This window comes from Chiloscyllium punctatum, chromosome 1, assembly GCF_047496795.1.
Source record: "Chiloscyllium punctatum isolate Juve2018m chromosome 1, sChiPun1.3, whole genome shotgun sequence".
Taxonomy (NCBI): Eukaryota; Metazoa; Chordata; class Chondrichthyes; order Orectolobiformes; family Hemiscylliidae; genus Chiloscyllium; species Chiloscyllium punctatum.
Window position 1 is genome coordinate 13,384,088 of NC_092739.1, and position 12,696 is coordinate 13,396,783.

A 12,696-nucleotide genomic window follows, 5' to 3' on the forward strand; every position below is an offset into this window, starting at 1 on the left:
TTTTCATTAAATTGATTGCCAATGAGAATCCAAAGAGAAGATTTCAAAGCTGATTTGCAAAAAATACCCTACAGATTCTTTTTTTAACATCTCATACATAGGTAGAGATGGTTACTTGTTATTTACAGTTCATTGCTTTAATGTTGATTTCCTGCACAATAAGAGCTATTAGCTTGCATTTCTAACAGAATTGTTACTATAGTGACCGTTATTTCAACCTTGTTAACCTGTGAGCTTTAGTTTGAAAAGCCCAGTATCCATGGCAGCTCATTAGGAACTATCACCTACAGATCCTGTTAATGGGCAAGAACACCCTGATTCATGGAAGGTGATTATATGGAAGCTAATTAGATTCTCATACTTTTTTAAAAAAAAACTGTCTTCTTTACTTGAAAGAGTGTTAATGCAACAGCTTTTTGCAATTTAACATTGACTTAAAAATAAATCTTGAGGAGTCCTCCTGTGGCATGGCGGTGATGTTACTATCCATGGACTGAGAGATCTTGGATTCAAGTCTCATCTGTTCCAGAACTGCATAATAACATCTTTGAATAGGTTGATTAGAAGAATAAGTCAATGTTTTTTAAAAAAAAGCAATCCGGCTGGTTGGATGATATTGGTAGATCCAACCTTTTTGCAATGATTTTGATTAGATTCCCTACAGTATGGAAACAGACCCTTCAGCCCAACATGTCCACCGAAGAGTGACCCTCCGAAGAGTAACCCATCCAGACCCAGACCCATTCCCCGACCCTGTATTTACCTCTGACTAATGCACCTAACACTATGAGCAATTTAGCATGGCCAATTCACCTGACCTGCAAATCTTTGGACTGTGGGAGGAAACCGGAGCACCTAGAGGAAACCCACGCAGACATGGGGAGAATGTGCAAACTCCAAACAGACAGTTGCCCGGGTCCCTGTCATTGTGAGGCAGCAGTGCTAACCACTGAGCCAGCGTGCTGCCCTTAGTGTTTTGCCATGGTGATACTTTGTGAAAGAGTGAACACCAGCATTGTACAAATATGTTTACTTGTAGACTTTCAATATCTTTTTAAAAATTAAATCTTCCATGGTCTCAGTTTTAATATTTCCCAGATCATTCCCGTGTAATTTTGCTGCTGTCTTATGATTCAAAGATATTTAGATTATGGCATAACTGTACATTTCATTTTCACATCTTTTAACAGGGGCAAAACTGCCAATGAGCGTGATGTGACTGGATTCAAGTCCCAGTCATGTAATAAAGTCCTCAAGGTAATCTATATATGATGGGATATTGAAAATGTTGATATGTGTGTAAACATTTAATGCTTACCTGAAATAAGTGCATAAATCTGTAGTGATGCCTGAACACAGAAACTTCTAATCCAGTGACGTGGGCAGCGAGACAATTGTATACACGCCTGGACAGTTTTAACTTGTGTAAATGCTTTTTTGTTTTAAAGCAGAAATCTTTTACTCATCACTGAGGGAACACATTCAGAACACATTCAAATATGTGTTAGTAAATACCATCAAATGACATTATTACAAAATTGGCAACAGACAAGTTGGTTTTGTTAAGGTTCTTAATGTATGCAATCTCGGTCTGAAACAGAAAGGCAGGTTGTTATGACTTTATTTGTAATAACCACTATGTGGTCAATTAATTGGAAAATGTATTCCACCAAAACTTTAAGAGGGCCATTCTTTTGGCATGTCCAGAGACCTCAACAAACTGTGACGTAAAGTTCTAATCTTCCTTTGTTAGACATGATCAGCAGCAAATTGTTTTTGGCTAAGATTGACTGTCACTTGTTGGTTTCTTTTGTCCGTTGTACAAAGCGCAGACTAGTGACTGGATATGTGCCTCCATCTTTGCTATTAACTTGGCTGACACAGCTAACTTTAGCCTGAGTTCTAAATGCAACTTGTGTCAGGAAAGCATTGTGTCAAGGTTGTACCAATCTCTGGCAAATGATGCATGTGTGGTTACTTTAATAATTTAGCAACGGCGTGGGGGGGCTGGGGTGGGGAAGAAGTGTCAGCCAAGATAATAGCAAAGATGGAGGCATACTTAAACATGCAATGCTGATTATTTTGAGGCTTCTAGCCAGATTAAAATACCAGACTGGGATCAGGTTGGCAGGTTCTGTCTGACTTACATCCTGGCAATTGGTGGATTGGCACTCCATTTCCTGATGCCATTCCTTTTTTTTCTTGCTCATCTCCTTCCCCCACCATGTTAAACAATCACTCTAATGGGAACATAATCACAACAGTCCTACAATACAATGCAGAGTGAATCCTAACCACCCTGATCAGGGAGGAGAAGTTGTTTGGAAATCAGTGTGCCATTTCTGTGGATGTTTCAGAACGAACTGTCAAAAGCTTGATGTTGGAAATTCTTCGATCAGGAATTTACCAATTCAGAACTGTTGAAGTGGATAGCACAGATGCATTTAAGGGGGAAATAGTTAAATGCATGTGGGGAAATAAGTAGTAGAACATGCTAATAGGATGAGAACAGGTTCAAGTGGTCTCTAACATTGGCACAGATCAGTTGGGTGGTATGGCTTTTGTCAACATAAGACAAAACTAATGAGCAACCTTTTGAAAGATTGTTTTGTTGCCTGAATTTTTAACCAAATGATAGAAAGTAAGCAGATAATGGATGAGATTCTCCTCCACTGCTGAGGTAAAACAAATGATATCCGATCAGCTGTTGTGTGCAGCATTTGATTTTTTTTGTGTGTGTGTTTGCAATGGAACTAAATACTGGCTGCTGCAGAGAACAGACAGCTCGTGTAATAATATCAATTTTGTGTCATCACCCACGATAAATTTCTATAAAGCTACAAGCTTTAATGTGCAGACAGACCTTTGAAGCATTGCAAACGTGTGTTTATTATTGTTTGTTCTCAGAAACAACAAATGAAAAGTGAAAGTTCTACCCATGTGACCCTTCCAAGAAAGGTCCTCCAAGCATTCAACCCAAACATTTATAGAAATATTGAGTATGAAGTTTGGCAGAAAATGGAGCAAGGTGAGTGGCTTACGTCATATTCAACTTTTTCATTGAGTTGGCTAGTTCATTGCTGTCATTAATAATTTATATTCAAACTGTACTTTGCAGCACAGCAGAAGAAAGATTATTCTATTGCTGCTGGGATGCAGTATGCTGTTGGGGACAAATGTAAGGTAAGCATTGCTGCATCATGATTTTTTTTGTTTTAGCTTTGTTACACAAGAATTATGGCGATACTGTTTAACACTGTACCTCTTGCCATCTCACTGGGACAGAAAGTTTGTGTCACGGGTATCATCGTTGTGTGCCTGGAAGTGGCACCCACTCCACCAGGTAGTTTATTGTGTTGCTGCTGATATCATCAATGTGTACCCAACCCCCGTTCCTTGTTTTCTTACTGCCATCCTACCCACTACCTTACTGGCCTGCTCCTGACTTATTGCTGCCCTCTACTGCTCAGCATCCTGCTCCATAGAGTCAAAGTCACAGAGGTATACAGAACAGAAACTGTCCTTCCAGCCTATCAAGTTTGTGCCAGTCAAACCCAATGACATAACTATTCTAATCTCATTTTCCAGTACTTAGCTCATAGCCTTGTGTGCCTTGGCATCACAAGTGCACGTCTGAGTACTTCCCAAATGTTATGAGAGTGTCCTCCTCTACCACCCTTATGAACAGTTCTTGGCTTATGGGGGTAATAGATGTTGATGGAGCAGGAATGGGGAGGCTAGCAAGTCACACTTGCAAACCCAGGATTTTAAATTTGGAATCCAATGTTCTGGGAAAACTGCATTCCTTACATGTTATTAGGCTATCATAGTGTGTTCAAAAAACATTGAAGGCATTGGAGAAATATTTGAGAACAGCAAGTTTATTTGAGTGTTGCACTTGTTAAAATGTCTTCACCTTGCTCAGTGGTTTGGGTGGACCTATTCCTTGATGAAGGGCTTATGCTCAGAACGTTGATTGTCCTGCTCCTTGGATGCTGCCTGTGCGGCTGAGCTTTTCCAGCAACACACACTCGCCTCTGATCTTCCGCATCTGCAGTCTTCACTTTCTCCTGTTCCTTGATACAGCAGGTTTAGTGCTAATGAGGTCACAGGCACCTCAACATAATGTGTGATGGGTGTGTCCCCTGCAGTTTCTTTAATGTGTGTCAAATTTGTTGTTTTGATTGATCTTTTGAAACCTTCCACATCATCTGATGTACGTATATTTGTGGATCAACCTTTGCCATTTTCTCCACTTCCAGTGTGATGATGCGACCGTCAAACACATTTTCCTATCCTTTCACCATTTTGAAGGGACTGTTCCTTCTGAAATACTCTGATCCAACCTTAGTCATCTTACCATACGCTACTCTTGTTTGACATTTCAGACTTTGCAAAGTTCTAATACCTATTGACATGAAATGTTGACTTTAATGTTAACACTCTACATACATGCTGCCTCACCCGCTGAGTGTTTACCTCCTATTTTCCCACTTTTAGTTCAGGTTTCCAATATCTGCAGGGTTTTTTTTGTCAGTGTTTTCTTTTTTTTTCCATCTTTTTCTACATTACTGATTTTGTCTTTTCTCACCTGCTCCTTTATCTCTCCTGCTCTCCTTTTCTTTTTCCTCTCTCCTCTTTCTTTTGTCCTCTTTCCCCCTCGCTTCCTCTCTTGCTCTTCCTCTCCTCGCTGAGCAGGTAGATTTGTTCTCAGACGTTTTGTCACCATGGTAGGTAACATCATTGGTGAGCCTCTGGTAAAGAGTTGGTGTTCTGACTTGCTTGCCATTTATGTATCTTGGTCTGTTGTGGTGGGTCACATCCAGTTCTGTTTTTGAGAGGTTGATAAATGGGGTCCAAACCAATGTATTTGTTAATGAAATGCCAGACCTCTAAGAATTCCCAGGTGCATTCTGTCCCAGGATGGATGCATTGTCCCAATCGAACCAGTGTCCCTCTTCATCTGTGTGTATGGATACTCGTGATCGTTGATCGTGTCTTTTGGTGGCTCGTTGGTGCTCATGTATCCTGGTGGCTAGGCTCCTGCCTGTCTGTTCAATGTAATGTTTGTTCCAGCCCTTGCAGGGTATTTTGTATATGACGTTCGTTCTGGTGGTCATTGGTACGATTTAACAAAAGTACATAAACAAGGGGCCCTCCTCAGACCCATAGTCTCATTTCCTGGTACACCAACACACAGACTAGCAAAGGAACCGCAATGCGAACTGAAACACCCAGTAGATGACTCAAGCCACTCCATCCACTCCACCCATGAATTCCTGAACACTATCAAAGACACCAAGGTAGAGAACAACGGGATCATGGTTTCCTTCAACATATTGGCCCTATTCACATCAATAAACATCACCCAAGCCAAAGAAACACTGGCCTCACTGCTCGACGAACCAAGGGCACAAACACCTGACGGCACCAACTCCATCAGCAAGGATAGCATCCTCAAACTACTACAACTGTGCCTCACAACCCACTTCACCTTCAATGACAAGATCTATAAACAAATCAATGGGACGCCTATGGGATCACCAATATCAGGACTCTTAGCAGAAGCAGTTATGCAGAGGCTAGAACGAACAGCCCTTCCCACAATCCAGCACAAGCTTTGGGTCCGCAACAAATTAGATGAAACCCACAAACACATAAACAGCGTCCTTACTGGTATAAAGCTTACCAAGGCAGTAGAGAACAACAACAGACTCCCCTTCCTAGATGTCACGGTAGAATGAAAAGCCAATGGAGAGCTGCAGACCAGTGTTTTTCAGGAAAGCCACATGCTCTGACCAGGTACTCAACTACATGAATAACCATCCTAATGCCCACAAATGAAACTGTATCAGGACATTATTTAAATGAGCCACAACACAATGCAACAGCCAGGAACTACAAGAAGCCTAGGAAACGCACCTATATAACATATTCAGGAACGACGGGTACCCGATAAGCACAGTCTGCCAATTCCTACACAACAGATTTAAACAAAAAGACACTACATGCCCAGAAACCCCAACCACCATGACATACAGTAAAGACATCTCAGAGGTGATGATCACTCTACTCTAGCCCCTAGGCATCATGGTAGCCCACAAACCTATCACCACACTGAAACAGCTCCAGATTAATTTAAAGGACCCCATACCAACAACCAATAGAACAAGCGTCATATACGAAATACTCTGCAAGGACTGCAACAAACATTACATTGGACAGACAGGTAGAAAACTAGCCACCAGGATACATGTGCACCAACTAGCCACCAAAAGACATGACCGATTATCACTGGTATCCATACACTCAGACAAAGAGGGACACCAGTTCATCCTGGGACAATACATCCATCCTGGGACAGGCTAAACAAAGTTGAAAAATGTGGTGCTGGAAAAACACAGCAGGCCAGACAGCATCCGAGGAGCAGGAGAATCGAAGTTTCGGGCATAAGCCCTTCTTCAGGAATGAGGCTGGTGTGCCAAGCGGGCTGAGATAAAACGTAGGAGGGAGGGAATTTGGGGGAGGGATGCTGGGAATACGATAGTGGAAGGAGGTAAGGGTGAGGGTGATAGGCTGGAGAGGCGGTGGGGGAGGAGAGGTCGGGAAGAAGATTGCAGGTCAAGAGGGCAATGCTGAATCCGGGGGTTGGGACTGAGATAAGGTGGGGGGAGGGGAAATCACCTGCACCTCCATACACATCATTTACTGTATCCGCTGCACCCGATGTGGTCTCCTCTACGTTGGGGAGACAGGCTGCCTACTTGCGGAACGTTTCAGGGAACATCTCTGGGACACCCGCACCAACCAACCCAACCACGCTGTGGCTGAACACTTTAACTCCCCCTCCCACTCCGCCAAGGACAAGCAGGTCCTTGGCCTCCTCCATCGCCAGGCCCTGACCACACGACACCTGGAGGAAGAGCGCCTCATCTTCCGCCTAGGAACCCTTCAATTACACGGGATGAATGTAGACTTCTCCAGCTTCCTCATTTCCCCTCCCCCCACCTAATCTCAGTCCCAACCCCCGGATTCAACATTGCCCTCTTGACCTGCAATCTTCTTCCCGACCTCTCCTCCCCCACCGCCTCGCCAGCCTATCACCCTCACCCTCACCCTCACCTCCTTCCACCTATCGTATTCCCAGCACCCGTCCCCCAAATTCCCTCCCCCCTACCTTTTATCTCAGCCCGCTTGGCACACCACCCTCATTCCTGAAGAAGGACTTATGCCCGAAACTTCGATTCTCCTGCTCCTCGGATGCTGCCTGACCTGCTGTGTTTTTCCAGTACCACATTTTTCAACTCTGGCCTCCAGCATCTGCAGTCCTCACCTTCTAAAGGCTAAACAAAGACATGCGTGGGAATTCCTAGAGGCCTGGCATTCAAACTTGAACTCCATTATCATACACATCAATTTGGACCCCATTCACCAATCTCTCAGAACCAGAAGTGATATCACCCGCTACAACAGACCAAGACACACAAATAGCAAGCGGGATAGAACACCAGTGCTTCATCAGAGTCTCACTGATGATGTTACCTAGCATGGTGATGAAACGTTCGAGAACAAATCTACCAACTCAGCGAGCAAACTTATAACCTGACTGTACAAATTAAACAAGATAGAGATATCATAACAAGTTGGGAATCCACTGTGGGTACTTTCATTGGATCACTGCAAATTTGTAGCTTTTTTTTCCAGTAATTAACTATTGCTTATGATTGGATAATTACTGAGAAATTAAAGGATGTAATTTACAATCATTTTCTTCATTCTACGCCTATTTCACCTGAAGGCACTGACTCATCTGAAGATAAAGCATGATTAAGAAAAGGAATGTTACACTCACTTCTTTAATCTCTTAAAAGAAATACTCCTGAAATTAAAATATTCCAGAATATTCTTCGGTTCTCCTATCTTCACTGGAGCAGACTGTCATCTACAGGCGACACTAACACCTAGCCCCCTCCTGCAGATGGTCAACACATCGTCTGAAGTATTTCATTATTCAGTTCATGCCTTTTGCTGTATCTTCATGCCTTACTATGGTGTATATCACTGAAAAATCTGGATGGATTGCTGCTTTCGAACAAACTTGGGTCGGTTTGTTTTTTTGGGATGCATTATGTAAGCAATAAAACTGTTAGAAAGTTTATATACATTTTTTAAAAATATGGTTTCATTACCCCTTAGGTATTCCTGGATGATGGTAGATATTACAATGCTCATATTCAGGCAGTCGATCCTGATGATGGACCGGTTGTTGTTTATGTGGAAGAACTAGGAGAAAAGTAAGTTTAATTATTTTAACTAACATTGTGCACGGTGTCTATTTAATAAAATTAGAGAATCTTTTACGTATTAGTCTAGATTCAGAATTATCAGTAAAAGCAAAATACCGTGCTGGAAGTTTGAAATAAAAAGCTGGAAATACCTCGGGTCTGATAGCACCTGTGGAGACGAACAGAATTAGCATTTTAGTTCAAAAACTTATGAATATGCAAAACAGTGGTCATTGCTGCACTCGCGTTAATTGAAGTGCGCATACAGAGGGAAAATAAATCTCAAACTTCTCAACTCATGTACCTGAGGCTAGAACTGGTAAACTACTTAAACATGGAGAGCAGAGGCTATCATCGCTTCTCCTGAGAACTAGATTCAGATTAAATAAAAACAAAAGTGTCTTGAGGGTCGTGAGAAGGATACAGGCAAATAGTTTACCCTGATAGCTTAGTTGCTTTGTATGTTTTATTTTTAGTAAGAATTTGATAACGTGCTCCCAAGATGATCTTCAGAATTAATTGAGTTAGCTAATTTCCACCAAGCTGGTGTTGGTTTCATGGACTATATTAGATTGGGGGAACATCTAGCAGAAGTCTACTATTGATTTCCCACCACTGAATCCCACCGAAATGTGAGTATATTTGACTGTCAGATGAAATTAGAATCTGGCAATGCTATAATAACTCAATAATTAGAATAATTATCAAATGCGCACTGACTATCTTCGTAGAGTCATACAGTACAGTGACAGACCCTTTGTTCCAACCAGTCCATGCTGAACATAATCCCAAACTATACTAGTCCCACCTGCTTGCTCCTGGCTCATATCTTTCCAAACCTTTCCTATTCATATACTTAATTAAGTGTCCTTTAAACATTGTAACAGTGCCCATATCCACCATTTCCTCAGGAAATTCATTCCACACATGAACCACGCTCTGTGGAAAACAAAAAAAAATGCCTCCATGTCTTTTTTTAAATCTCTGTCCTCTTACCTTAAAAATGTGCTGCCTAGTCATGAAATCTTCCATAGTAGGGAAAAGACCATATACACCTACCCTATCTCTACCGCTCATGATTTCACCCTTCAACCTCCTAAACCCCAGTGAAAGAACTCCCAGCCTATCCAGTCTTTCTATATAACTCAAGCCTTCCGTACCTGCAACATTCTGAAAAATCTGTTCTAAAGCCTCTCTAGCTTAATAATATCCTTCCTATATAAGTTGATCTGCAATAACGCGTGTTTCATCAGTGCGCATTGGCTATAATGCAATTAACGAATAATGGACGTTGTTTGGAGAATGCAAACTTTCTACTGAACAGGTATAGCAATTTTCTATTAGCAATTTTTTGCAGTGTGATTTTCTATAGTGGTTTTCTGTAGTGTGATTTTCTACAGCACAAAATTGTAGAGGAGTACGACTGTTGCCTTTATAGTAGAACGACCTGTAACTGCGTAACCAGAACTGCACACAGTCCTCCAGGACAGGCCTCATCGGTGTCCTGTACAACCTCGACCATTATGATGGAGTACTGGAGGGTGGCCAGCAACTGATACTCCAATGTGGTCCAAGGTTCATTGGAGAGTAGGGAAGGAAAATATTTTTCCACTTAAACTCTGTGAATGGTGTTGTAAGCTAAACACTTCTGTGGCGATTTTGCTGTCTCATAATACATCCTGTTGGTTTTCCTTGTTCATGCATGTTGAGATTTTAAACATTTTTTGCCCTCAAAGTTGCTGTAAATATATGCTGTTATCGGAGAATCTGTGATTTTGGTGAAAAAGTACAAACAGTGTGGACATGCTTAATCAATGAGGTGCAAGAATAAAAAAAAATGAGATGAGTGTGTGATCTCAGTGTTAAGTCAGGAAAAGAATGGTGCAATTGATAAGAAAAAAGCTCACATTTTTAAAATTAAAATTAAACATTTTTAGAATAGACTGTGTTTGCTGACACCTAGGATCGTGTGTTGTAGCAGCAGCAAAATCTCCAGAAGAATGAGACTCCACTTTTTTTAAAATGTTGATGCACAGTTTAAAGAAAAACAGAAGGTTCAATGGATTCTAGAATGGTCCAGTAGGTTAGAAGGTAGCAAATTTAATACCACTATTCAAAACAGGAGGGAGAGAGAAAAAGGAAACTACAGGTCAGTTAGCCTGACATCAAATTTTAACCATTTTTTATCATTTATTATTAAGGTATTAACAAGGCATTAGATAGAGTCTGCATGGTTTAATAAAAAAGTCATGACTGTCAAAATTTTTTAGGTCCTTTAGGGATGTGACTTGCACAGTTGATAAAAGTGCATATAGTATATAATGTAAACACTTGGAAAACATCAAAATTTATTACAAAAGACAAGGCCTCTTGGGATTCAGGACATAAAGGACTAGACAATGGACAGGAAACATCAGGAATAAATAGGGCATTTTCAGGTTGGCAGGCTGTAACTAGTACGGAGGCAGTAGGGTTAGTACTGGAGCCTCAACTAATTACAGTCTAATTAATGACTTAGGTGTTGTTGTCAGTTTGAATCCCACCAAACTTGTGATCAGATCCATCTCATTTGCCACATAATACAATAAAACTTGTTGCAACATAAAAGGCTATTCAGCCCAGCATGTCTGCACTAGCTCACTAAATGAGCAGTTTCCTTACTGCCATTCTTCAGTGGTTTCCCTATAAACCTGCATTGTTTTTCAGATAATAGTTTAATACTGTTCTGGCTATCTGTGTTTTTTTCCTAGTTTTTTTTGGCATCTCTCGCAGTTACTGTACTTGAAATTTGTGTCTTTTCATTCTCAGTCATTTTGAGAGGGTAGTGAGATTTTGGAACTGCCTGCTCAGAAGGCATTGGAGATTGGGTCATTGCGAGGGAATCATTGCAAAGGTTGTTAGGTTAGATGGGAATATAAGTAGATCAGCCATGATCTTACTGAATGATTATGTGTGTGAGGAATTCTACTTTTTTACTTTTATCTCGTGATCAAAATAAATGCAATATTAATAAAACAAACGTATCACCTTTTGAAATGAGGCATAATGTTTTAAACAATTATTGCTCAATCTTGATACACTTCCTGCCAGAACTACGAAAACAATTTCAGAAATCTTTTGCAATCCAGCTGTTCACAAGTCTATCCTATATGTTGTATATGGTTTGAATAAGTGGTGATAATCTGATAAATGTCGGATGCTGTTTCTGACTGTGTTCTTTACTTTGTCTCGAAATTACATCAAGAGCAAACTGTCAGTCATTGATCATAATTGCTAAATGAGTGGGGTTGGAAAAGAATCAAAAACTGTATATATTACTTCTGTGCTCTGACCTTTGCCTCTTATGTTTGTTGTTTGCCACGTTCAGAATTTTGGCTCATGGCCAACCTCCTATAATTTCTCCCGTGATATCAATAGTCCCCTATTCCTTTCAACCACTTCTTTCAGCAGACTTATTCCCCTTGCCAAAATTACAAGCTCCACCCTCCTTGGCAGCTCTTTCTAATTCAGGAATTTTGGGAAAACTACCAATTAACCAAAACTCAGTTCTTCAGTCACATGGGGGATGCTGATTGCATTCCCCAAGATAATCTTGGGAAGAGTTTAATCACTTTCTTTCCAAAGGCTAGCCAAGATCTAATTTGTACTCTCATTTACATAGCGAATAGGAGCAGGAGGAGGCCATCATGATCGTGACCGATTGTCCAATCAATAGCCTAATCCTGCATTCTCCCCATAACCTCTGATCCCATTCGCCCCAAGTGCAATATCTAGCTGCCTTCTGATTGCATTCAATGTTTTGGCATCAACCACTTCCTGTAGTAATGAATTCCACAGACTCATCACTCTTTGGGTGAAGAAATGTCTCCTCATTGCCATCCTCAACGGTCCACCTTGAATCGTCAGATTGTGACCTTTAGTTCTGGCCACACTCACTATTGGGAACATCCCTCCTGCATCTACCCTGTCCAGTCCTGTTAGAATTTAATAAGTCTCTGAGATCCCTCCCCTCACTCGTCTGAATTCCAGTGAAACAATCCTAACTTAGTCAACTTCTCCTCAGACGTCAGTCCCACCATCCCTGGAATCAGTCTGGTCAACCTTTGCTGCACTCCCTCGAGAGCAAGAGCATCCTTCCCCAGAAAAAGAGACCAAAATTGCGCACACTATTCTAGGTGTGGCCTCACCAAGGCCTTGTATAACTGCAACAATGCATCCCTGCTCCTGCACTCAACGTCTCGCAGTGAAGGTCGACGTACCATTTGCCTTCTTTACTGCTAGCTGCAACTGCATGTCTGCCTTCAACGACTGGTGCAAAAGGACTCCCCGGTCCTGCTACACACTCCCCTCTCCTAATTTACTGCCATTCAGGTAGTAATCTGCCTCCTTGTTTTTGCTTCCAAAGTGAATA

The 12,696-nt window shown here is 41.4% G+C and overlaps 1 protein-coding gene across 1 annotated transcript in view; it reads left to right on the forward strand.

Annotated features, from left to right (window-relative positions):
* The window catches only part of otud4 (OTU deubiquitinase 4), a 109,448-nt gene that overhangs the window by 60,141 nt on the left and 36,611 nt on the right, over positions 1–12,696 (forward strand). Inside the window, exons 8-11 of the mRNA XM_072571168.1 lie at positions 1,191–1,257; positions 2,908–3,028; positions 3,119–3,183; positions 8,197–8,294. Coding sequence (XP_072427269.1) covers positions 1,191–1,257; positions 2,908–3,028; positions 3,119–3,183; positions 8,197–8,294 — 351 coding nt within the window. The remainder of the gene's footprint in view (positions 1–1,190; positions 1,258–2,907; positions 3,029–3,118; positions 3,184–8,196; positions 8,295–12,696) is intronic.